The sequence below is a fragment of the Lycorma delicatula genome, chromosome 10 (genome assembly GCF_047948215.1).
Source record: "Lycorma delicatula isolate Av1 chromosome 10, ASM4794821v1, whole genome shotgun sequence".
Taxonomy (NCBI): domain Eukaryota; kingdom Metazoa; phylum Arthropoda; class Insecta; order Hemiptera; family Fulgoridae; genus Lycorma; species Lycorma delicatula.
In genome coordinates this window covers 5,783,889-5,810,792 of record NC_134464.1, presented here as the reverse complement: position 1 = coordinate 5,810,792, position 26,904 = coordinate 5,783,889, and the positions used below count along the sequence as shown (strand labels likewise).

The following is a 26,904-nucleotide window of genomic DNA, read 5'->3' as shown; positions in this document are numbered from 1 at the left end:
AATGTTTCAATATGAGCTCCGTTGGTCGCTCTGCAAACATGCAGCTGATTATCAACTTCTGCCCAGATCCACTGGTTCATCACTGGTGTAACTGTGGCAATAGCAGCAGTGATCTGTTGTCTTAAATGTTGGTACATCCCTGATTTTTTCACTGTAGACAGTGTTTTTAACGTTATCCCTGAAAATTGTCTAGGGGTGTGAAATCTGGGCTTCTCAGAGGTCAAAGCACAGGATCAGCCCTACCAACCAAACTATTATGAAATCTTTCATTGAGAATGCATTGAACACTTAGGCTAAAGTGTGGGGTGGTACACCATCCTGTTGAAACATTACTTTCTTGTTCAGTTTGATCAACAACTTTAGTGTATATGCTCAACTGCATCATCTCTCGTTTTGGGCAATCTGGGGGGGGGGAGCTTTTTCACTTCCATGTTGCCAGATTCCTTAAACTGCTCATACCACTGTTTAATGCTGTTTGCATAAGGAGGATCATTGCCATGAACGTGCCGGAAAGTCCATTGAACAGATAACCGATTTATACTTTGCTAACCACAAAATGCACTGTTTTCTGTTGCTATTGCATCGACTGACAGTGGCACCCGGGCAATGTTTGTTGTGCTGCTGTGCACATCAGCTCAATATCACAGCCGGTCACGTCTAAAAAACATGATGATATCCTGATTATTTTCTTAATTAATGCTTAATTAATGCTTTATCTCAATTACACAGAGAGATATTGATTTTTTTTTATTGTTACAACCTTTTTCAATGACCTGTATTTACCTCTAAACGATATGTTGATATGTATCCTAAATATCTAAAATTTTGAATATCTGTTTAATAATAAATTATGATTTATCCTAAATAAAATGAATGAAAGAACTTTTCTAAAATACTTGTTTATTTACATATGTTTTTCCAAAATTATCGGCTTTCCAATTTATTAGTCTTAATTTCCTTAGAAATCATTGTTATTTTAAGGTTTTTTTTTTGGAAACCTTGTATTAAATTTTTATCTTTATGAACCAACTTCTCTTCTTTTTAATTTATTAATTTGTTTGCGTATATTGTATATTAACTTTTTCTTATTTTATTTTTCTAATTATGCCTATAAATGAAGAGGTTTTAAATTTTGTTACTTATTGGTATTTTGCGATTATACAATTATGTTTTAAAATAATAATTTTTTTTTATATCTGTGTAAATTATTTTATAATTGAGCGTTAAAAAAGAGCAAAAATGTAATTTTTCAAAAATACTTGAAGAAAGATTGTAAAACAATCAATTCATTTGATGTGATAAGTAGCTTTAAAACATTTTTTGTAGTGTTATTTAGAAACAGAAAATTATTATGCTGTGCTGTATGTGTAGTGACTGATTTTCATTCTTTAATTACCTAGCTTGTGTTTGATATCATTTGAAATGCAGGTATGTGTTAGCTGGATCATCAAAACTTCTTGATTTATACTGTGTAAAGCTTTTACTGTGGTTTTGTGTTATAAAAAATAAATTAAAATTCCTCTTTCAATCCTTGAAGACTAGAGAATTTTTTTATCTTTGTGTGGTATTATGTGGCTACTCCTTCCACTGTTGCTTACTCTCATATTTAAAGCGGTATATGTTTTATTTCTTTTAACTATGAAGTTAAAGTTACTGTCACATATTTCAGAATAGTGGATGAAAAATACTAGAGCAGTGGACTTTTTATCCTTTGTGTAACTTATTCAGAGGATATGTATAACATTAAATTTACAATCTTATGAACCAATAGTTTGGAGCAAATAAGTATCATTCCTTGCAGTTGAGTGTCATCAAAGTTTGTTTCCATATAAATAACTTCTTAAAATTTCAGTAGAAGCTCATTTCATTATTGATCAATCATGATCTTCTGCTTTTTTATTGCAGCTATTCATTAGATCCCTGTTATAATGATAATAATCGGTTCAGAAGATGAATTTCAAATTGAGTGTTCCTAAATGAAAACTTTTCATGTACAAGAACTGGGGTGGATGATCCCCAACGCAACTTCTTGATAGTATTTTGGCAAGCTATTCAGAATGCTGCATTAAAAAGGACTAAAATCTGATTTACAAAATACGCTTTAGTTTTTTTTTTAACATGTAGTGGTAGTATACTCGGTTGGTAATCGGTTTTATACGACCAACTGCAAACACAACAAAAATGTGATTTGTGTGTGTGTTTTGTAACATCTTGAAAAAGAAATCGATGAGATAATCAAAACAAAGTATTGAAATCTGGTGGCATCTATGCTGTAGTATCTTTCTTTATTCTCTTGCGTATTTCCTTGTTGCAATGTTATGTCATCTATACCTCTTTATTAACTCTGATTCTACTCATGAAATTTGAACAGCCGCATTTTAAAATATTTAATATATCCTAGATTACTTAATCTATAACTTTGGATAGTTTTTTTATCATGCCAGTCAGCGGTGGATTCTATTTTGGTTGCATCTTCTACTCTGTTTCTCAGCAACTTTTACTTGTTGCACAATTACAATAATTTATTCATCGGTAAGTTCGTCTCAAGCGTTTTACCGAATCAGTTGTGAATAAGCGTTAAATCACTTTGTTATTTTTGTAACAGCTTATTTTGCAGTTGCAAGATAACCAGGGTCCAGACTTTTGAGTTGTAAATCGGCAAAGGACTAAAGATGGAGTGTTTCCTTTGCCTTTTGATGTCATTTCAGTATTTTCATCTGTGCAATTTTTAATAGACTGTATCCTGATAATGTAAAACCCATATTGTTGTAGCTTAGCCAAGTAGTTTTTAAAAATACACTGTTTAATAATTGTGAAAACCCATTATAAACTGGATCACAAACTGGGTCTGCTATATTGAATTCATTTTTTAAATTTTGTTTGATAACAGTAAGCCACTCATATTTTGTGGAATTTTAAATGCTGCATTCTAATAAATATGTATATAAGAACAAAATCTAGCAGAGTGTAATGAGTATGAATATTCAACACAACATTGTTGCTGCCATCTAGTTACTCCTACACAACTTGTTTTTCGTCTTACACAAGTATATAATTTTACCATCTAGTCATATCTTGTAGTTATTGCAATAAAAGAATTGAAATTTTTTTTTCTACATAATCAGTTTTATTTGTTTTTATTAATGGGTTTTATATATTTTATTAGCGCTATTAACGTTCATTATAATATATTCATCATCGTTACGTTTTATCTTTCACCTTTTGCTGATAACAGTAAATCATTTTTTCTCTCATGACTGTACTATTGTTTTATTCTTTTTTAAATATATTTTTATAATCAAATAATTTTTTAGAAGATAGTATCATTATATTTGTTTACTACTACTACTACTACTACAAGTTATTATTATTGTTAATAATAATTCTATTTAATTTTTAAGTGTTATTTTTGGGTTTATTCCACAATAATAATAAATCATGAAGTAAAAAATATAATAAAAAAAAAAAATACAAAATCAGATATATATAAAATAAGTAAAATATAATTTTAATAAATATATTATAAAAAAGAAATATAAAACTTGATGAATGCATAATTTATTTTTTAAGTTTAACTGTTAATTTTTTTTATATATACGCGGCATTTATATTTTTATCTGTGGGATTTGATTCGTATATTGTAATGTGTATATTCAGTAAATTTTAGATATGATTCGTATACAAGAATTACTGTTACATGATGTAGTTGATGCATAGCCTTGATGTTGCCAAGATAATTGATGTTTGTCATACCAGATAATCAACATTAATCATTGATCAGTCTTTTAGTTGTATCATGTTTAGTGACTTTTGAAACAGCTGTCTATAGCAAGTAATGTGTTTCAAAATTAAATCTTGTATTAACTTGGTAAATCCTCGGCAAATAGGATCACAAAGATGGGACTGAAACTTTCATTAATTGAATCATTAGCCGTTAGAAAGTGTGGGTCTATGAATATGATCTTGAAACCATACCAAATTATCACAGTAAATCAACCAAAGCCCACTAAAAAAATCACAATCAAAGCCCTCATATTAAAAATCACGATAGATGCATAAAATGGTGCTATTTAAAATAGTACAATGATAGTACAATAATAGTACAAAATAGTAGCAAACAAATTAATCTGAACACAGATGTTATTTAATAAAAAGTAACCTTATTTAAAAAAAAAAAAAAGTTGATAACTATATACAGTTTTTGAATATGTAATAATTTATATGTACTTTATTGTTAATCATTTCATGTGCACAATTTGGCAACGATTCAACAAGTGTACTACACATGGTTTTTTTTATTTCTTCGTTATGAAACCATACCGATATTACTGTCTTTATGAAATCAAATTTGTGTACGAATCATTTTTTGATTATCACCCAAAGATTTTTAATCGGGTTAAGTAAGTCTCAGGAGTTGCATGGCCATTGAAGCATTTTAATACTTCATTCTTCAAAATCTTTTTCCACTTTTTTTGGCAGTATGGCATGGTGCCAAATCTTGTTAGAATGTACTCTGTTATCTTGTCGGAATTTGTTTTGAAGTTGTGTCATACCCTTTCCTTCAGAATCTTGATATATCCTTCGCGTTTTAACGTACCATCTTCTGTTCTGGAATTAATGAACAAGGACCTTCAAATTGGAAACAACCCCAAAACATTTTTTTCTGGGAATGTTTAATTGATCGCTGGATATGAGACAGTGATGTATTTTCATATGATACTTTTCTAACATATGGAAAGCTTTGCTCCTGAACTTAAAACTGTGACGTGTCAGAAAATATAACATTTTTCCAGCTTTCTTTGGACCAGTTTGCAAGTACTTTGAATGGTGTTAATAGCTGTTCTTTAGCTGGCCAAACCGGCTTTACATCCAATTGCAAGAAGACAACGTCTAACAGTAGTCACGTGTAAATATATTTCACAGGCTGCTAATTCTCGATTCAAGTCTACAGCAGATGATTTTGTATCAAGTTTACTTTTTTCACTAATAAGTGATCCTGTGTTGGAGATCCTGGTGTTTTTCTTTATAGTCACTCTCCTAAAAAGGAATCTGTTTCTTTAATTTCTTAAAAATAGTATTCGCTGTTTCTAATCCAACACCGTACTCAGAAGTTTATGATTGTCATATTGGAATACTTGGGAAGTGAAACAATTTTTGAACGCTTTCTTGGAGTTACATCCATTTTTATACAAGAGATTCTAAATCGTATAACAATCTCTCAGGAGATGATTCTATAGCCAAAAATAAGAAAAAACATTCGTGTATACATAGCTCAGAAAACGGTTTATTATTGGCTCACGAAACATTTATCCCTGCTTTCTACTCCACAAATTAAAGAATATTAAAATTTTTGGGGTACAAATCAAGGGTTAAATTTGGTGCTTCCTTATGATTTTTGATGTAAGAAATGAAATAAAAGTGGTCCCAGACATCTTATCTCGCTTAGGTTTTAAGAAAACTGGGGAAAAACATGAAAAGTTTCGTCAGAAAATACACTTTTTTAGGTTTGGAATAAAATAACTTTGTTAATTTATCATTAAACAAATACAGATTTCTAGTTAACTTTGTAAAGAATTTAATTCTGAGAAAATTTATGTAAATATCTATTAAAATTAAACACAAATTTGAGAAATTCAACTTTAATTAGAAACAAAACATATAAACCTGATAAGTAAACGCTAAAAATTACTTATAAACGCTAAAAATTATAAAAATAAATTTGAAAGACATTCTTGTAAAACATATTAAAAGTTTATATTTTTTCATAGATTGACAATAACATATGATCAACGATTAAGTTTAGCATCTAGCATTTGAATATTCATTTGAGTGGTGTTTGTACTTTTATTGTTCGGTCAGTCATTCACAATGGATAATACCACAAACTTGTTTTCATTTGGAGAGTTGATAGACATGTTGTTAATTTATGGTAAAGTAAGTAAAAATGGATTGACTGCTATGCGTGAATACCAGGGAAATTATCCAGATCGAAAAGTACCAGATTGTAAAATATTTGAGGCTTTGGAGAGGTGACTTCTAGAAAGAGATATGCTTAAACCATATCTCGACCATATGTTTGGTCGTGAACATTTTGTGAGAAATACCAGTGCTGAAGAAGCAATGTTGAATGCGGCACAATTATCTCCCATCTCAAGCACCAGAAGTTTGTCGCATTGCTTTCATGTTTTGCAATCGTGTATGTGGCAAACATTATGAGAGCAGCATTATCCCCATTACATACAACATGTGCCCAAGAGTTACTCCCACCTGATTGTTAATTAGAAAGTGTGAACATCATCCTGATTTCCTAAGTACTGAACTAGTTACTGATGAATCCTGTTTTACAAGAAATGGCATTGTAAATTATTGAAACATTCACGCTTGGGCAAAGAAAATCCCCATGAAATTGCTACAAGTCATTTCCAGCGCATTTTCTCATTTAATTTGTGGTGGCTAGACAGTAGACAGTTGGCTACACATTTATGTTACATTAAGAAAGACAATAACTTTTCTAATCGGTTGAAATGTATTGGTTGGATAAAATGTAAGTAATTTTATTTGGTAATCCTGCAAATTTAATCCTTTTATATTCATTAACCCATTACAATGTTATTACTAATTGAATTACATTTGAGATAATTTTTATTTTTTGAAGATATCTTTATACTTACAAAGATACTTGTTCAAACAAAATCGCCAATTTGAACATTGTACATATTTAATTTTATGTAAATAATTAGAGGTTTATTTTTTTATTAATAATTAATTTTAAATTAATTATTATTAATTAATAATTAATTATCAATTTTTTTCAATTTTTATCAATTCAATTTTTACTGGTTTTTTTTCAATTCAATATCACTGAGAAAATTAGACTTGGAAAATAGAACCCAAAAAATTTGAAAGTAATGTATTTTACAGTTCTTACTAAAAACTATTAGTGAAAAAATGAGTAATGAATCGGGGATTCAACTCAACAGATCAGGATGTTATCCCTTTAACATAAGCTAGATTAAAAATTAAAAATGTAAAATCTGTGTTTGAAATGTTTTCCAGAGCTCCACTTCATTCTTGATTACACTTTTTTCATTACTATTCGCTAAAGCTGTTTTTAACAGAAGCATTATTAAAGAAAAAATAATTTCTTAAAATTGAGAACATTTTGATGAATTTTTCACTAATTTTAGAAGATTGCTGTTCATAAGTACAATGTAAAAAACTTGTAAGAATGCTATTAGACAAGCTATCAGTTGATACGTATCACTCAATTAATTGAAATGTGCTTGATGATGGTGTAAGCAATCAGTTTTATGAATTTTTGTGTTAATTTAAAATTTGGGTAAGGTTTAATTTTTGTGTGTTTAATTAGTCATTATGAATTATTAATATTTACCTTGACAGTTAGTGATTTAGTATAGCTTAGAACCTTTGGTCAAATACAAATTTTGATTTTTAATTTTACGTATTTGTTTAATAAATAAGTTTAACATCTTGAAAAGTACGGTAAATAAAATATGTAAAATACTGATTGATGTAAGAAACCTTGTTATGCAGTGTATAGAATTTGAAAAATATAATTTTAATTTGATCTTATTAATTTAAAGATCTCTGCAAACTATTAAAAAAATTATAAGATGTAACCGCTTTGTGTAGTTTGATTGATTATTTATTAAAATATTGCTGTACGTATTTTTATTTTCTTGTTTGAAATGACATAATTTGTAGTGAATTTTTTTTTCTGTTACGCACATTTATGATTAATTTATTCTTACCTATAATACTTATTAAATAATACAGCAGATCTCCTGTATTTGAAGAGTCGGTATCACAGTTTTAGTCATCAACAGTTTGTCTCGCTAAAAATATTTTTAAAATTTCAAGAATAAATACTTATTTAAATTATATAATTTTGAATGTATAGCCAACGTCTTATAATAAATAAGCAAGTAAATCACTTTGTTGTTTATTGTGAGATTTTTTAAAGATTTTTTTTAACATTGCACTGCAATGATGTTAAACATAATGTTTTAATCTAAAGAGAATTTTTAAGCCTAGAGAAAAGAAATTTTATAACCTGTAAATTAATGTGCGCTTCAGGTAACAAAATGTGGACAATTTACAATCTCCCATATTGAAGGTATTATAAATGCTCTTAAAGTATGTGAAAGCACCAGTGTAGATAAAAGGAGAATTTATTTATGGTTTCTAAGTGAAATGTTTCTAGGATATGAAGCGCAGGATATTCGATACATAATTTCCAAATTTGATGACATTATGACAGAATACGGAATGGAAATAAATTTTAGGAAAACTAACTTAATGAGGATAGGAGACTTTGAGCCCATAAATGTTTATACATTTGAAGGAGTAATTGAAAAACTAAAACAGAATAGGTAATTACCATGATAACTGAGGATTGCAAAAGTCAAAACAATATACAAACGAGAATAACAGTAGCTTAGGAAATATTTAATAGAAAGAAATAATAATAGATGGATTTGGAGTTTGATTTGGATTTGAAAAAGCCTCATGTAAAGAAGTAAATTTAGTGTACTTATATACGGAATGATAGACAGACACTAAGTAAAAAGAAAGGTTGAAGGAATTTGAGGTACAATAGTGAAGGATATTTGAGAAGTTTAAACAGGTAGACAAAATGAAAAATGAAGGAATATCGAGGAGAGTGAATGAGAATAGAAACACAATTTTAAAAAATTCAAAATATATAAGCTAACTGGCTCTGGGATGTATCATAAGAGGAGGAAAGTGTTTAAAATAATTGTTAAACATCCAAAAAGTCGAGATCATAGAAAAGAGTAAAAATTGTAGATAATCTTAGTAAAAGTGGGAACTATTGGAAAGCTTATATGGAAATAGAAGGAACTGGAGACATGGACTTGGTGCAAGGGATGTGCCGCAGAGTAGATAGTCAGATAGATTTTTAAATGAAAGGATTATTTTATTTTCTGATTAATTGTTGTTTATTTAAAATGAATACTCTTGCTTGATTATTATTACATAAAAATTATAAATTTCTAAAATATGAAGTAATTATATTTGCTTATATAATTAATCGAACACAACTTTTGTGGATAATTCACAGTTACTGGTTGTTGATAAAAAAATTGTGCATAAATTTTGGATGTTATTAAAATATATTATTGTCTTAATGTGTGTAATTTATCAGTTAAACATGATTATAAGTTTTGCTTAAATGAAAAATAGCTATGTCGGTAAGCAGGGTCATCATTGAATCTGTGACAGGTCTTGGAACAAATCACCTGTGGATATTGGGAATATTGTATTCTTATTTATTTTTATGAATATAATTTGTATCTTTAAAAAAATGTAATTAATCTATTCTGTTTGTAATTATGAATTATTTTCTTTTAAATACATGTCTGTTTTAAGTAATTCTTTTCATTTGTATAATTTCTTAGAACAACTTTTTCTTTGTGCAGATAACAATGGAAGATTTAAGACTAGCTGCTTCAAAAAAAGTAGAAAAATGTGATATGAATTTAAATGGTAATATCAAAACTAATGTTGTTTGTAATGGAAGCCCCAATTTTGAAATACATCCAGATGATCAAGAATATACACGTATTTGGGGTGGTGACAGAAGATTATCACTGTTTGGATATACAATTGAGACTATCAACATGTTGATACTACCTATGATTCGCACAAAGTTAGTTTATTATTATTAATACTCAAAACATTATTTTGTGTATACGTATGTCTTTAATCGGGTCTTGATTGTTTTAAACAGTTCATTCTTTCCAAAATGAAACTATTCATACATTATAAAATTTGCATTCCACAGTTGACATTTGTAATTAATTATTATTTTGTTTTTTATAATAGTTTGTGTTTTTAGCGCCTGTATTTTTAATAGTAAAAAATTAACAGACAATTTCTTGCTGTATTACCGGGTTGGCCATATAAAACCGGTCTCAGCTATTTAACACAGTATGTGTCAGAAGATGGTATGTTTGTCACGCATGTGTATTAGTTGAAGGTCATTGATTCACTCATAAGCCTTCATACGTACCCTCCTATTCAGTGAGTCTTTAGCATTTGTGCATCATGGTGTATTCAATTGAGCATTGTAGAGGAATATGATTATTGCATAACTTCAACAAAATTTAGTTTGTGAAAGGTTTCAAGAGATGTATCCAAGAAGTAGTATTCCTACAAAACCAACAATTCAAGATTTAGTGAAAAAGTGAATCATATTGGAAGGAGTTCTTACAAGTCAGCATGATGATTAGCCTAACAAACAGGAGTTTCTCAAACATCATTTTGGCGTATACTTCACGGTTTACAAATGAAGGCCTATTGTGTAAGTATTGTGCATGAATTAAAACAGCATGGTAAGGGAAAACAAGTAAATTACTGCCAGCGGCTCTTACGAAATTTTAGCGAAGGATTCCTTGATTCTTTTCTCTTCATTTCAACAGATGAAGCCTGGTTCCATTTATCACGCTACGTTAATTCTCAGAATTCATGACACTGGGCTACACAAAATCCAAATGAAACCCATCAGAAACCACTCCATGTTTTAAAAATTGGTGTTTGGTGTGCAATTTCTAGAAGCAGGATCATCGAACCACTATTCTTTGAGGAGACTGTCAATACTGTCGTCTATTTATGACTGTATGAAGAATTTATGCGTAACTTGACTCCAGAAAAAAATTTCTTTCAATAAGACAAAGCGACTTGTCACACTTTTAATCAGTCTCTCACTCAAATCCACCAAAATTTTGTGAAGGATAGAACAATCAGTAAGGCCTTGTAGCTACCCTGATCTCCATACATATTGCCGTGCGATTCTTACCTCTGGGCTTATCTGAAAGGGATAATTTACAAGAATAACTCCCACAGATGTTGGAAGAGTTAAAAGATAACATATGGCAAGAGATTGCCAGGATTCCACTTGGAATTACAGAAAGCTTTTCTGAACATGATTCGCCACACTGAACTTTATATAGCAGCTGGTGATGAGTATTTTGAATAGAGACTTCAAAATTACATTGTTTTTTTTTTGTCTTCAGTCATTTGACTGGTTTGATGCAGCTCTCCAAGATTCCCTATCTAGTGCTAGTCGTTTCATTTCAGTATACCCCCTACATCCTACATCCCTAACAATTTGTTTTACATATTCCAAGCGTGGCCTGCCTACACAATTTTTTCCTTCTACCTGTCCTTCCAATATTAAAGCGACTATTCCAGGATGCCTTAGTATGTGGCCTGTAAGTCTGTCTCTTCTTTTAACTATTTTTTTCCAAATGCTTCTTTCTTCATCTATTTGCCGCAATACCACTTCATTTGTCACTTTATCCACCCATCTGGTTTTAACATTCTCCTATAGCACCACATTTCAAAGGCTTCTAATCTTTTCTTCTCAGATACTCCGATTGTCCAAGCTTCACTTCCATATAAAGTGACATCTCCAAACATATACTTTCAAAAATTTTTTCCTGACATTTAAATTAATTTTTGATGTAAACAAATTATATTTCTGGCTGAAGGCTTGTTTTGCTTGTGCTATTCGGCATTTTATATCGCTCTTGCTTCGTCCATCTTTAGTAATTCTACTTCCCAAATAACAAAATTCTTCTACCTCCATAATCTTTTCTCCTCCTATTTTCACATTCATTGGTCCATCTTTGTTATTTCTAATACATTTCATTACTTTTGTTTTGTATTTGTTTATTTTCATGCGATAGTTCTTGCATAGGACTATCTATGCTATTCATTGTTTCTTCTAAATCCTTTTTACTCTCGGCTAGAATTACTATATCATCAGCAAATCGTAGCATCTTTATCTTTTCACCTTGTACTGTTACTCCGAATCTAAATTGTTCTTTAACATCATTAACTGCAAGTTCCATGTAAAGATTAAAAAGTAACGGGGATAGGGAACATCCTTGTCAGACTCCCTTTCTTATTACGGCTTCTTTCTTATGTTCTTCGATTATTACTGTTGCTGTTTGGTTCCTGTACATGTTAGCAATTGTTGTATCTTTGTATTTGAACTGTAATTTTTTTAAAATGCTGAACATTTTATTCCAGTCTACGTTATCGAATGCCTTTTCTAGGTCTATAAACGCCAAGTATGTTGGTTTGTTTTTCTTTAATCTTTCTTCTACTATTAATCTGAGGCCTAAAATTGCTTCCCTTGTCCCTATACTTTTCCTGAAACCAAATTGGTCTTCTCCTAACATTTCTTCCACTCTCCTCTCAATTCTTCTCTATAGAATTCTAGTTAAGATTTTTGATGCATGACTAGTTAAACTAATTGTTCTGTATTCTTCACATTTATCTGCCCCTGCTTTCTTTGGTATCATGACTATAACACTTTTTTTGAAGTCTGACAAAACTTCCCCTTTTTCATAAATATTACACACCAGCTTGTATAATCTATCAATCGCTTCCTCACCTGCACTGCGCAGTAATTTTACAGGTATTCCGTCTATTCCAGGAGCCTTTCTGCCATTTAAATCTTTTAATGCTCTCTTAAATTCAGATCTCAGTATTGTTTCTCCCATTTCATCCTCCTCAACTTCCTCTTCTTCCTCTATAACACCATTTTCTAATTAATTTCCTCCGTATAACTCTTCAGTATATTCCACCCATCCATCAACTTTACCTTTCGTATTACATATTGGTATACCATCTTTGTTTAACACATTATTAGATTTTAATTTATGTACCCCAAAATTTTCCTTAACTTTCCTGTATGCTCCGTCTATTTTACCATTGTTCATTTCTCTTTCCACTTCTGAACACTTTTCTTTAATCCACTCTTCTTTCGCTAGTTTGCACTTCCTGTTTATAGCATTTCTTAATTGTCGGTAGTTCCTTTTACTTTGTTCATCACTAGCATTCTTATATTTTCTATGTTCATCCATCAGCTGCAATATATCGTCTGAAACCCAAGGTTTTCTACCAGTTCTCTTTGTTCCGCCTAAGTTCGCTTCTGCTGATTTAATAATTTCCTTTTTAACATTCTCCCATTCTTCTTCTACATTTTCTACCTTATCTTTTTTACTCAGACCTCTTGCGATGTCCTCCTTAAAAATCTTCCTTACCTCCTCTTCCTTAAGCTTCTCTAAATTCCACCGATTCATCTGACACCTTTTCTTCAGGTTTTTAAATCCCAATTTACATTTCATTATCACCAAATTATGGTCGCTATCAATGTCTGCTCCAGGGTAAGTTTTGCAGTCAACGAGTTGATCCCTAAATCTTTGCTTAACCATGATATAATCTATCTGATACCTTGCAGTATCGCCTGGCTTTTTCCAAGTGTATATTCTTCTATTATGATTTTTAAATTGGCTGTTGGCAATTACTAAATTATACTTCATGCAAAACTCTATAAGTCTGTCCCCTCTTTCATTCCTTTTGCCCAGCCCGTATTCACCTACTATATTTCCTTCCTTGCCCTTTCCAATGCTTGCATTCCAATCTCCAACTATTATTAAATTTTCATCTCCTTTTACGTGTTTAATTGCTTCATCAATCTCTTTGTATACACACTCTACCTTATCATCATCATGGACGCTTGTAGTCATATAGACGTTAACAATCGTTGTCGGTTTAGGTTTTGATTTTATCCTTATTACAATGATTCTATTGCTATGCATTTTGAAATATTCTACTCTCTTCCCTATCTTCTTGTTCATTGTGAAACCTACTCCTGCCTGCCCATTATTTGAAGCTGAGTTTATTATTCTAAAATCACCTGACCAAAAGTCACCTTCCTCTTTCCACTGAACCTCACTAATTCCTACTACATCCACATTTATCCTATCCATTTCTCTTTTTAAATTTTCCACCCTACCAACCTTTTTTAAACTTCTAACATTCCACGCTCCGACTCGTAGAATGTTATTTTTTAATTTTCTGGTGACCTCCTCCTTAGTAGTCCCCACCCGGAGATCCGAACAGGGGAATATTTTACCAAGGAAGGCGCCTCCATCATTGCTATATGAAAATATAGAGAGCCACATTTTCTTGGAAAAAAAGCAGCTGTAGTTTTCCATTGCTTTCAGCTGCACAGTACTCAGAGGACTGAGTGATGTTGATATGGCCGTTTAAGTCGTCCTGATTCACGCCCCTAACAACTACTGAAAGAGCTGCTGCCCTCTTTCAGGAATCATTCCTTAGGCTCTCAACAGATACCTCTCCGATATGTTTGCACCTTTGGTCCAGCTACTCTGTATCACTGAGTACTCAAGCCCCCTCACCAACAGCAAGGTCTCATGATTCATAGAGGAGGAATTACATTGTAAACATTTCTTTTTTCAAAAGCACTGTAATCTAGAATCAATAAATGTAAGTAATTTAATATTACTTTTTGCTTTTCATTTTTAAATTTTTATTTCCTGGGGTAGTTTTATGTGGCCCACTTTGTAGTATTAAAGTTCCTCAGTATTGACTCCTAACTACAATTTGTTATTAGTTTGGGTTGCATCAACCTGTGAATTGTTTTTAATTAAAACTATTCAAGATATCCTGGAGACCACCAAATTATCACATGACTGGTGAGTCATATGATAATTTGGTGGTCTACAAGTAAGCGTACTTGTAATAGTATTTTCTTTTAAGAAAACAATTAGTATGAGATGTTTAAAAAGTATTTATTATTCAAATTACAGTATCTTATCAAATTTTTAACATGTTGATTATGAAGGATGGCTGAAATATAATGCATACTGAAATGTAACAGGAGAACAAAATGTCATATCAGGTGACAGATGCTGCCATCCTGACTACAAAGCGGTTGCACCTGTCACTTTATATGACATTTTGTTCTCCTGTTACATTTCCCTACCACATTACAAAACTCATTGATCGATGGCCTCTCATTTTCTGTCAGTCACCATTGTTATGGAGTTGAGTGCGCACCGTGTTGCTGTTCCTGCTATGTCAACCCCTCTAAAAACACATGCAGTGATTAGATTTTTAACAGTGGAAAAATAAACATAGTGCATTTATCATCATCTAAAAGCCATTTATCATGATTGAATCGGTTGATTGAACTGTGAGTAGGTGGGCAACAAATTTCATGCATCAGAAGCTGGTGAAGCGAATATTGAGAATGAAACTCTCAGTGGTTGACAGGTTTCGTTGTTTGAGAAGCACCAAAAGGAGGTAAGTGGATTGATTCCAAATGACTGATTCCAAACCACGATATATTGTCACCCAGATAGGCATATTACAAGAACAAATTATTTCACAACTGGGCTACTGTAAAGTTTATTAGTGGTAGGTGCCATGCAAACTCATAGAAAAGAATTAACAACAACGAAAGGACTGTTGTGAATAGTGGCCTTCTGTAATTAAAAAGGGATATTAAGGGTATTCATTTCACTATGGATGATTAAGTGAGCTCATGGATCAAGGAAAGACCACCAACAATTAACAGTGTTGTTGTTAATTGTAGAATCAAGAAACTGGTTTACCGTTGGGAGAAATGTGTAGCTGTAAATGGTGACGAGATGGAAAAATAAATTAATGAGTTATAGTAAATAAAAAAACTTTTATGCCGTATTTGTTTGATTTGACTATTTCCTCTCATTTTTGAGTTATGAACAACTTTGAATTACATTTCATCTACTCCTCGTACAAATATTTTGTAAAATATTAGATTTATTTAGATGCCTTCAGATTCAAGGTATGTGTAGTTATAGTTGTGTTGGAATCTAATTCTTAAATCTACGGTTTGATCTTAATTACGAGGGTTATTTTTTTTCAAGGTCCGATCGGTCATGAAATTAAAACCACAGTGAAAATAAAAAATTTTTTATTTGTAACAAGTACTTACATAGTTAACGCTATTTCTCTACATAGCCGCCACTCCGATTTAGACATTTGTCGTAGCGTGGTGCCAACTTTCCAATACCCTCGTCATAGAACGCAGCTGCCTGTGTTTTCAGCCGTGTTTCTACGCTGGTCTGCAGCTCGATGTCTGTGCCAAAATGTTGTCCTTCTAGCCGGCGTTTCATGTGAGCAAAGAGGTGAAAATCGGATGGAGCCAAGTCCGGGCTTTATGGTGGGTGATCAAACACTGCCCAACGAAAACGCTGCAGGAGCTTCTTTGTCACAGCTGCAGTGTGCGGCCTGACCGCCTCCATCATGAACATCTGTACATCCTGCTTTAAAGTTCCTGCACCATTGTCACACTTTGCTGTTGCTCATTCAAGTTTCATCGTACACATTATTTATTCATCTATGAATTTCAGCCGTATTACACCTGACAGCCTGAAGAAATCGAATTACCGCACGCACTTCACACTTGGCGGGAGATGCTATTGTTGTAGACAAGTTTACGTGCTAGCTGCATGTTCAGAACTAAATAAAGTGACGCGGTGTGATTGAAGGCTATACTAATGCTGTGCAACACATACGCGCAAAGGTTCATCCGATTTTTGCGCGGGTTTTTGTTTTGGGACCAATTGGACCTTGAAAAAAAATAACCCTCGTATAAAAGTATTTTCTCAAATTATCACCTCTGTATAGAAATCAAAAATTGGTGGATTACTTGGTATACAAATTGTTAATATACAACATTTTCTTATTTAGGAAAGAAGCACTTGGCTCTATGGGTAATGATGCTCCACTAGCATGTTTGTCACAGTTCCAGCCATTATTGTATGATTATTTTAAACAGCTCTTTGCCCAGGTTTGTTGTATTTGTTGTGTCGTTAAACAATTATAGTTTCTTTAGAATTAAGTTTTTGTTAAGTTATCTTGTGATAGTGGACTCAAATAGATGTTCATTTTAATTATGAGAATTTTGCTACATTTTTCACAATTTTTTTACTTCTATTCCCCCACCCATAATCCTTTACCGCTACAGTTCCTATATAGTATGTGACCCGATCAAGATTTTTTTATCTATATCTTCCTCCTATTCTGTCTCACATTCTTTTCTATTCTTCTCCACAACCTCACTTCAGATATTTTATTCTATCTTAATGTTTAACTTCCTGGTGCAGTTTAAACAATATTATCCACAATACAGTTATTTTATTTTTTTCTTTGAATTGTTATCTCAGACAATGTCAAGAATATTTCAACTTTGCCGCCTATTTATACTTGGGAAATAGATGGCGCTTGCAAAACATATTTATTTAAATCAGTACTCATATGTGGGTAACAATAGTTCTCTTACATTCACATGAATTGCTATACATAACGTGATTGAAATGAGTAATAAAATAAATAGTACCATGAAGTGTGAAGTTTAAGCAGTAATTTGTTTCTCAACACTGAAAAACACATTTTCTGAGCAACTATTTGTTCAGTAAGCCCGCAAAGAAGTTTTGTTTATCGACAAAAGATAACATTGTTGAAAATGGTGACTTTTTTATGAGAAGACAGCACAAATGTTTATGATGAAGAATATAGTGGCCACCTGTCTGTTGGAAAATGTGAAGAAAAAATTCACAAAACATACAATCGTATGAATTTCCGAATATTTCATGTTCAGTAATTTATAAAATATTAATAGAAAAATTGGTTACAGAAAGTTGTAAAGCAGGTGGGTGCAATAAATGTATACAGATGAATTTAAGGGATAACATTTTGCTGCAGCTCAATCATTTCTGCTGCACTACCAAAATGAAGGAAATGAATTGCGTAATAATATTATGACTGGAGATGATATAGCAGTCAATGCAGCGATGGCATTCATTATCTCCAAGACCCAAGAGATTTAAGCAAGAACATTGATACGGCAAGTTTATGATCATTTTCTTGAGATGACTGAGTTTCTTGGTTGTGGATGTGCAATAATTGCAAATAAAAATGTTGATGTGATGTTCAGAAAGAAAGATATGAAAAGCTGACTGATTTTATGTTAGCTCAACCGCATGCTGCACATTGCAACAAAAACAGTTTAAGAATTAAAGCAACTTTTTTGGAAATCTTCATACATCCATCATTCCTTACTGATCTCACACCTAGTGATTATTACCTTTTTCTTCCTTTAAAAGAATCGCTTGCATTACAGAGATTAAAAAATTAGGACTGAAAGACAAAACAAGTAATCTGTTTAAATCGCCGATGGGAAAATTTGTTTAAAACTAAAGCTAGGGTAAAAGAGAATGTAAAATACATTTCAGTGAAACTGTGGGAAATATAAGTCTATTTTAATGTAATAAAATCTTTTCTGTCATACTCCATTTTTAAAAAGGCGTCTTTTCTGTTGCGATCCTTTTTTAAAAAGTAATAAGTATATTTTATTCAGTACTATTATATCTGTATAGTAATGGTATAGTATGTATCTCTTCTTACTGTTACTCTTTACAAGTTCTTTCACAGCACTATGAATTATATTTTTCTACTACACTACATCTAACCATCAATCAGTTTTCCTTTACTGTTCTGCACTTTCTGTTAATTACATTTTTTAGTCTGCAGTTTTTTGTATACTTTATTCATTACTTACTTTACGTATACTACTTTTATTTATCGATACATAAGTGTTTTTCTTTAACCTGTGGATCCACCGTTAGGCATTCTTCAGAGGATGAGATGAATGATTTGTAGCGGGTGTGAAAATGCTATGCCTGACCGGGATTTGAACCCAGGACCTCCGGATGAAATTCTGAGACACTACCACTTGCACCACGGAGGCCGGCAATACATAAGTTTATTTTAAACTATATATATTTAGATATTGAATTTTTATAATCAAAACCCAACTTGAACAACCCAAGTACAGAATTACAAAGTAAATGAAATTACCTTATTTACCTCACCTTATTTTTTTATTCCAAAAGCACTTTTGCAGGATCTCGCATCATCAGTTGTATATAATATATATTTATATAAAATTTCATATCAACATAAAAATGTTTAAATTAAGATTAAAGTATTAAAATTATAATCGTATACAAAAACATATGAAGTCAATTAAATAAAATAATTTTATATATAAACTACAATATATATATATATATATATATATATATATATATATATATAAATACGAGTACAAAAGAATTTCCAACTTGATCAACTTTCAGACAGAATTTGAAGATGACACTTATAAAAGCGGCAAGATAGCAGCACGTTTTTAGATAAAAGTGGATGTAATTATAATGTATACAAATAATTTAATTCAAATCCACTGAGTAATGTAACATTGGCTGGCCAGGTTACATAGTATAAATTTTCTATTAATTTTATTTTAAATTTAATTTTTTTATTATGATGATATATTTATATGCATGTAGTTATTTTATTTAATTGACTTCATATGTTTTTGTATATATTATTGTAATTTTAATTTAAAAAAAAAAAAGCTTATGTTTGATATGTAATTTTATATAAATATATCTTATATGTAACTGATGACTATAAAAATGCAATATATTGGTACTGAGGAATATGAGTCTTATTGACTTAAGAAAAAAAAATATATATATATATATATATATACATAGCGTTCCAGGAAGTATTCGCCAAACAAAAATCAAGATTCAGGACACAAAAATAAGCAAAAACATTCATATTGATGTAAGTCCTATTTTGCTTAGTTTTCTTTCTGAACTCAATTTTGTGATTTTCAATAAAAAAATTATTTCTCAGGAACGGGTAAACCTACTTTATTAAACTTGGCAAATCTAAGACTAGTGTCTTATTCTACAAATAAAAAATTTTGAAAATGTCATATTTAAAAGTTCAAAATGAAGGCCAGCTTAATTTTTTAATTTTCAATATCTTTGTTTGATCAAATTTTTACTTATTACAAATTTTATTAAGCATTTTTTATTTTGAACAAAATAACACCTCATTTGTAAAAATCACTGACAAACAATTGAATTATTGCAGACAATTAACCCAGCAGTACACTTACACACCGTAATGTAAGCTGATAGTTTTTATTAATTTACTATTATTATTAATAATTTTTATTACATGCATGGAGAAAATAGAAACAGGCAAAAAACTCTATACTTGTCTCCTTGGATCCTATTTTTGCTTATTTTATAATTCTATTTGTTTTCTTACAGGTTACAAACCCACCGATTGATCCATTCCGTGAGAAGATTGTCATGTCACTTATGTGTCCGATTGGACCTGAAGCAAACATTTTGGATCCTAGTGCAAAACAGTGTCATAGATTATTTCTGCCTCATCCGATTCTTTCTAAGACCGATATGGAAATATTGAAAAATAATACTCATCGTGGTTGGAAGGTATATTATATTTATATCTTTCTTTGTACAAAGGGCAGTAGGAGAGTTTTGCTATACGATTGAACAGATCTTCACAGGTGGTTACAAGTAAGCACATGTTTAGACAGGTTCCAACCTGTGCTGTAGCCGCTCTAGTCACTGTCTTGATGTCATTTGCTTTTTAGCTGCGTTGGTAAAAAGGGGAAATGATGTCATCATGCCCTAAAACTGAATACCCCGAGCAATTTTGCACAGGGTTATGTATTGATCGCGTTTAGAGGAAATGGCTTCTGCGTTTAAGAGGATATTCCTCATCATGCGGCAATATTTATGCAGTACTGAGAATTTTAAAGAGGAAATTTTGACCTTGAAGGTTCCAAGGTCAATTTGACTGTCTTTGTCTGTGACCGAGGGAAACATTGCTGCAGTATGAAAAATGCTTGAGACAGACAGGTGTGTTACCTACCACCAAAAAAAAGGTGTCCTTGGGTATTAATGTATCAGCAGTTTGTGCTATTCTGTGAGTTCACATTCGAGTTAAAAAGCTTTTGTACCCTTTAGGTGCCGTTTAACATGACTGACATTCAGATAGCATGTTGTATTTGTTAGCGCCTTGAAACGCTGAAGAAGTTTGAAAATGGGAAATTCCCTGTGTGAACAGTATCATAACAGATTATGAAACTTGGCTGTACTGTGACATCCTGTTCAAGGCTCAGAACAAAGTGTGGGTGTTTGAAGATGAGGAGACCTTGTGGTTATTCAAAAATTCAGATCGGTGAACAAGAGAATGGTGGCCGTATTTTTTAGCCAAGTCGAGAGTTTTAGAACAAGTTGTGTTGGAAAATCATTAGAGAGTTGCAGGTAAGTGGTTTACAGAGGAATAACTAAAGTTTTCAAAGCTCTCGAGAAATTGAGTCCAAACTCAAGGTTGGGTGCAAGGTTTCTTCACTGTGATAATACTCCAGCACATCGTTCCAAAGTTTGCTGTGAGTATTTGGCCAGCGCTGGAATAAAACTGTTAGGACACCGTACCTACAGTACTGATATCGTACTGTTCCCTCAAGTGAAGAACAGACTGAAAGGGAGTTCTTTTTCAAGCGATGATGACCTCTTGAGTGCTTGGGATGATGTTTGCGTCCAGATTTCCTACTAAACATGGCGGTGTTTCTTTAAAGACTGATTTCAAAGGATGAAGACGTGTATACTATATGGTGGAAATTATTTTGAAAAATTGTAAAAAATAAAGTCGTATTGCAAAACTTACCTAGTACTCTTTGTATTTAGCTAACGGATATGCTTAATGCAATCAAATCATTATTATATTGTTTGTCATCTCAACTCAAAAGCCAGATAATTTGTTATCCTGTAATGATTTATTTATCAGCTTATCTTTATTTTATAAAAAAAAAAAGGAAAAAAATATGGTTTTCATCTCTTGAGGAGGTTACATGTCATATTGGCTGAGTCTTCCGTCAATTAGCATGATATTTTAGATTCTTCATGACTATAAAAGTAAACTGATTTAGCAGGGAGATTCATTATTTTCTAAAATATTTAGATAGCATAGTAATATAACTTTTTCTGTTAATAATTGAAGAAAGAGAATAATATGGGCTGTCTTATTGAAAGAAGTTTATTGATTTATCCAGTGTCTCAGGCTTTTTTATATCTGTGATATTTGAAGTATAAGTGATACTAGTTAAAGAGCTAGTTTCTTTGCCAGCATTATATTTATTATGTAGCCAGTACCTAAAGTTGACAGAGTGAAGGTATCACTTGTAGGGTTGAATATATATAATGTGTTGGGCTTAACATGCTGAGATCCTCTACCACATATTTATCTCGATGTCGAGGACTGTAGGAAACCACTCATTCCCCATTGTTATAATGAAGTTTGGCTTAGGTTACTCTTAATTCTTTAAAATGGCTTTGTCATCTTTGTGGGTGAATGATATTTCATATCAGATTGTCTACTACTATTCTGGATGTATCACATCCAGAAGAGTATAATTTATTATATAACTATCACACCTAGTTACATTCTTGTATATCAGAATATAACATATGAAAAATCAATTCTAAAAAATAAATTTATCAACAAAAGTTTTTTAAAAATTATAAATTGAATTTTTCTGAAAATTACAGTATTATAAAATAATTATAGCATTTTCTATGATGTATTTGGAATCAGTTGTTAAAAATTTATGAACATAAGAAATTAAATTAACTTGAACCTTTAAATATATATATTTTAAAACAAGTAATAACTTGTTTTAAAATTTACACGCTGGCTAATTACGATGTAAGGTACATAATAAACAAAACATTATTATCAGAACAATAGATCCTTGGAATAGATATCCAGTTTTTCTGTGGTTTTTAAGATTTCCTTATGCAGTATTTATGTTATTGAAATAGCAGTGATAAGATTAATATACTCCTTGTTTTTATTTTCATTAATCAGTCAAATTGGGATGTAGTATTCACTAATTTATAATGCTATTAAGATCATCCCCTACTGAGTAGAGGCAATATTTATAATACTTTTATCTCTACACAATGGATTCACTGATTGTTGCTTAATCATATGTCTCAAGCTCCCTTAAGAGAGCTTTGTTTTGCACGCATGAACATGTAAATTACCTGAATTACAAGAGATAAAAGTCAAAAGTTTCTTTCTCTGAGAGTAATAATGTTCATTACACATCTAGTTCCTGTAGTGTAACTCTCAATCACAGAGCTGAACATCAGAATTTTAATCGAGTTTGTACATTGATGCGCAGTAGTACCTTTGGCTTGATGAAGAAGGCAGTAAAAAAATCACTTCAGTCATCATTTCTCTTAGTAAGTCTTATGTAGGATTCATGTTGTCCTGAGAATAGCTATGCCATTTTCAAAAGTCACTTGTTATTTGTGTGGATTCCCATTTACCTAACTGTATGAAGATTTATCTAATGTATATTTGTTATATAAAAAATGTATAACTTAGATTTAACATTCATTATATTATTATTTGCATAATTTCAGACACATGTCATCGATATGACATTTGACAAAGAAGAAGGTCCTAGTGGTCTATTAAAATCATTAAACAGAATATGTGAAGAGGCATCTGCAGCTGCCCAGAGTGGTTATCAATTGATTGTTTTATCAGATCGAAGATCAGGAGCTAAGAGGTGTGTCTTTTTTATTATAGCTGCTTAACATTCTCATCAGAAAATAAATATCCTACCCTACTGACTGGCATTTGTATATGTGTGCATCCTCCTTAGCTTAGCCCTGGAATATACCGATCACTAGCGGAAAATCCCGATTCGTTAGTACGTCTTGTGGTGGTCAGGTGTATACTTGTATACTATTATATATTGATACATCATATATATGAGGGATGATCAGAAAGTAAGTTACACCCCCTCTATGAAACAAACACATATTTATAAGACAATTTTTTTTTATTGAACAAAAATCTACATTATTTTATCTATTTTTCGACATAGTCACCTAGTTTTACTAAACACTTTTCATACCTTGTGATAAGTTTTTCAGTTCCACTCTCATAAAAATTTCATCCAATTTCCATCAACCATTTAAGAACCACTTCCTCCACACTAACTCCTTTGTCACATGAGTTGAATGAGAGTAGCATTGTTGTTAAAAAAAAAACGATCCCATCACTCAATCTTCCTGGTCTTCAATTTTAATGGCTTTACACAATTTTTTTAAAGCCTCACAGTAAGCTTTGGCATTGATTGTTGTTCCTTGGGGCATAAATTCACTGTAAGCAACTTCCTCAGAATCGATAAAGACTGTCAACATAACCTTTCAAACATGTGGGGATGTTTTCATTTTTTTTGGCTGTGTCAAATTTTTGTGTCTATTCATGTGATGCTCGTTTAGTCTCAGGAGTGTAATGAAGCACCCAGTTCTCATCCTGTATGATGGTTTGCTTCAAAAACTGTGGACCAGTCCTGGAATAACGTTGAAGAAGAGAAAGAAAAAGCAGATGCAAAACATTGATGTTTGTGGTTATCGGTCAACAGATATGGCACCATCGTGCACACATCTTACAGTAACCAAGCTGATCGTGAATAATCGCAAACACACTACCATAGCTGATGTTAAGTTCACTTACAATCTCTCTGATTTTAATGCACTGGTTATTCAATGTCATTTAATTTATGTGTTCCGGGTTACCCGCCATGTTTGCAGTTGAAGGACATCCAGCGCACAGTTCGTCACTCACCGCTCACATTTATTCTTCTGTTTCTGAACATTTGGCACCGTTTGTGATCATGGGGTGTGACATTACATTCTCACAGTATACCTCAACAATTTGACAATGAATTTCATAATAATTGTAATTTTTTGCCCACAAGAATCGGATTACTGAACACACTTCTGTGTTGGATGAAACCTCTAGAGAACATGCCATATTGACAACGACACTACACACATACTGAATGTCATGCAGAATTGCTGCTAAGGGAGTGTAAAGACAACACAACCAGTGCTGCCACCACAAAACATGAAAATATCTCTTTTAGTTCAAGAACACGGTGTAACTTATTTTTTGATCCACCTCTGGTATATCGATATATATATGCAAAATATATATTGAAATTTTGGGAATTTTAGTTCTTTAAACCGGATCTGAATTTTCAGATGAAAATCACAAATATCTCAAAAACGGTTGGTTCTAGTGCTCTGAAAATGTTTTTCGACCCCCCTTGATTATGCCCCATCTATTCACAGTGGTATCATCAGATTATAATATTTCCAAGTGTCCCTGGGGCGCTTTTGGAAATCGGTGAGGGGGTGTGATGGGTTGCCATATTTCGGCAACCGCTTGTCCAATTTTCATGATTCAAACGACATATGTATCAGCAGGTCGAGTGCTAATTGTTTAATGCATCAGGTAACTCTTGATCGACCAGAACTAGGTTATTCAGAAATTAAATTATTTAACCCTATGTTTTGATTGCTGCACTCACCCACCGTGAAACGTACCGATCCATTCTTTCGCTAAATACGCTCAAACCTGTGTGCTAGCGCAGCTGTTAACCTTATGAAGACTAAAAAGTAGAAAATAAAAATATGTAAAACACTTTTTAAACACTGCTCTTACAGTAAATGCACTAAAAAGTAGAAAAGAAAAAAAATATTTAAAAAATTTTAAAACACCACTGTTAAATTAAACGTACTAAAATGTAAAAAAATAATTTTAGGATAATATCTCAGAATGGATTTGACAACAAGCTTTGATGGTGATATATACGATTATTTGAAAGTCAAAGCTTCAAATTAAAAATTAGATGTTTTTGGCAATTTTTTCTTATGCATGATGAATGGCTTAAAGAGTAGGGTGCAAACAAAAGTTTCTAAAACTTTTTTTTACATATTTTTTTATTTATGTGATTGTTTTCCTTCATAAAATAATGAACTATAACCAAAAAGTAGGCACCGGAATATAATGATCACTAGCAGAAAATTCTGATTTGTTAGTTTCCATTTCTAGAGTTCCGTTATACCAATTTTCATCATTCAAAAAAAATATTTTTACAGAAGAGGTAATCAGTTTTGGATACCTAATAATCCCATTCTGAGACACCGCCCAACAGGGCAACTTGCTCAGAGGGCCTAGCTGTGGAAGCATGCTGTAGGCACACCCTGAAGCTAGTATTATTTATATATTATATAAATTCCATGATTTTATTCCTTTTATTTGGAGTTAATTTTTTGTTTTAGGGTACCATCTGGTACTTTATTGGCATTGGGTGCTACACATCATCATTTAATTGAGGAACGCCAACGTATGAAAGTTGGACTTCTGTTAGAAACTGGTGAAGCAAGGTAAATCTTCTGTGTATTATTTTTGTTATTAATATTCAATTATGTTAGTTATATATTAATAATTATTATTAAATAATGTTTTTGATTTTCTTTTATGTAATGGTTTTCTACTTGTAGGCATTTGTTTTGCATTTGTATTGACATCGTAGTTTTTTTGGGATCTTTTTATGTAAATTGTTATTCTCTTAAAAATAGGAAATAAATTACAAGGAATGGTTCAAATGAACGTCAGATCGGTAACAAAATGAAAACAGTTGAAAAAATGAAAAATCTACTAGAGTTTTCAAATACCTTTTTCTACATAATGACAATTTCATTCCAAATACTTTTGATATTGTAAAACAAGCTTCTTCAAACCCGCTGCATAAAAATCTGTCGCCTGGGATTGTAGCCGCTTTTATACCAAAATTTTCACCTTTTCACTTTCCTCAAATCGAGATGCAAGCCAGTTTTTGAGGTGCAGGAAGAGGTGGTAGTCACTGGGCGTAAAATCTCCCTTCAAAATTTTTGAATTATTTCTGTTGTACATGCAGCCAAGAGTTGACGTGTGTTATTGTGAAGAAGAATAATTCCTGATCTCAGCATTCCCCATCGTCGGTTTTGAATGGCACAACACAGTTTAGAAAGTGTTTCACAATAGAGTTGCGATGTGATAGATGTTCCAGGTTCCATGAAATCAATAAAAAAGATGGTCTTTTGGTCCCAGAATATGGTTACCATGATTTTCTTTGAGACTGGGCTTGTTTGAATTTTTTCAGTCTAGGTGAAGCAGAATGGCCACTACATAGATTGATGTTTCAGCATTGATGTATGAAATCCATGTTTCATCACCAGTGACAATATGGGAAAAAAA

At 31.9% G+C, this 26,904-nt stretch overlaps 1 protein-coding gene across 2 annotated transcripts in view; it reads left to right on the top strand.

Annotated features, from left to right (window-relative positions):
• Nucleotides 1-26,904, top strand: part of LOC142331019 (uncharacterized) — a 316,345-nt gene that overhangs the window by 158,148 nt on the left and 131,293 nt on the right. For both annotated transcript variants that reach the window (XM_075376587.1, XM_075376588.1), the window contains exons 12-16: nt 9,462-9,691; nt 16,597-16,696; nt 20,037-20,222; nt 23,229-23,377; nt 25,947-26,051. In XM_075376587.1, coding sequence (XP_075232702.1) covers nt 9,462-9,691; nt 16,597-16,696; nt 20,037-20,222; nt 23,229-23,377; nt 25,947-26,051 — 770 coding nt within the window. The remainder of the gene's footprint in view (nt 1-9,461; nt 9,692-16,596; nt 16,697-20,036; nt 20,223-23,228; nt 23,378-25,946; nt 26,052-26,904) is intronic.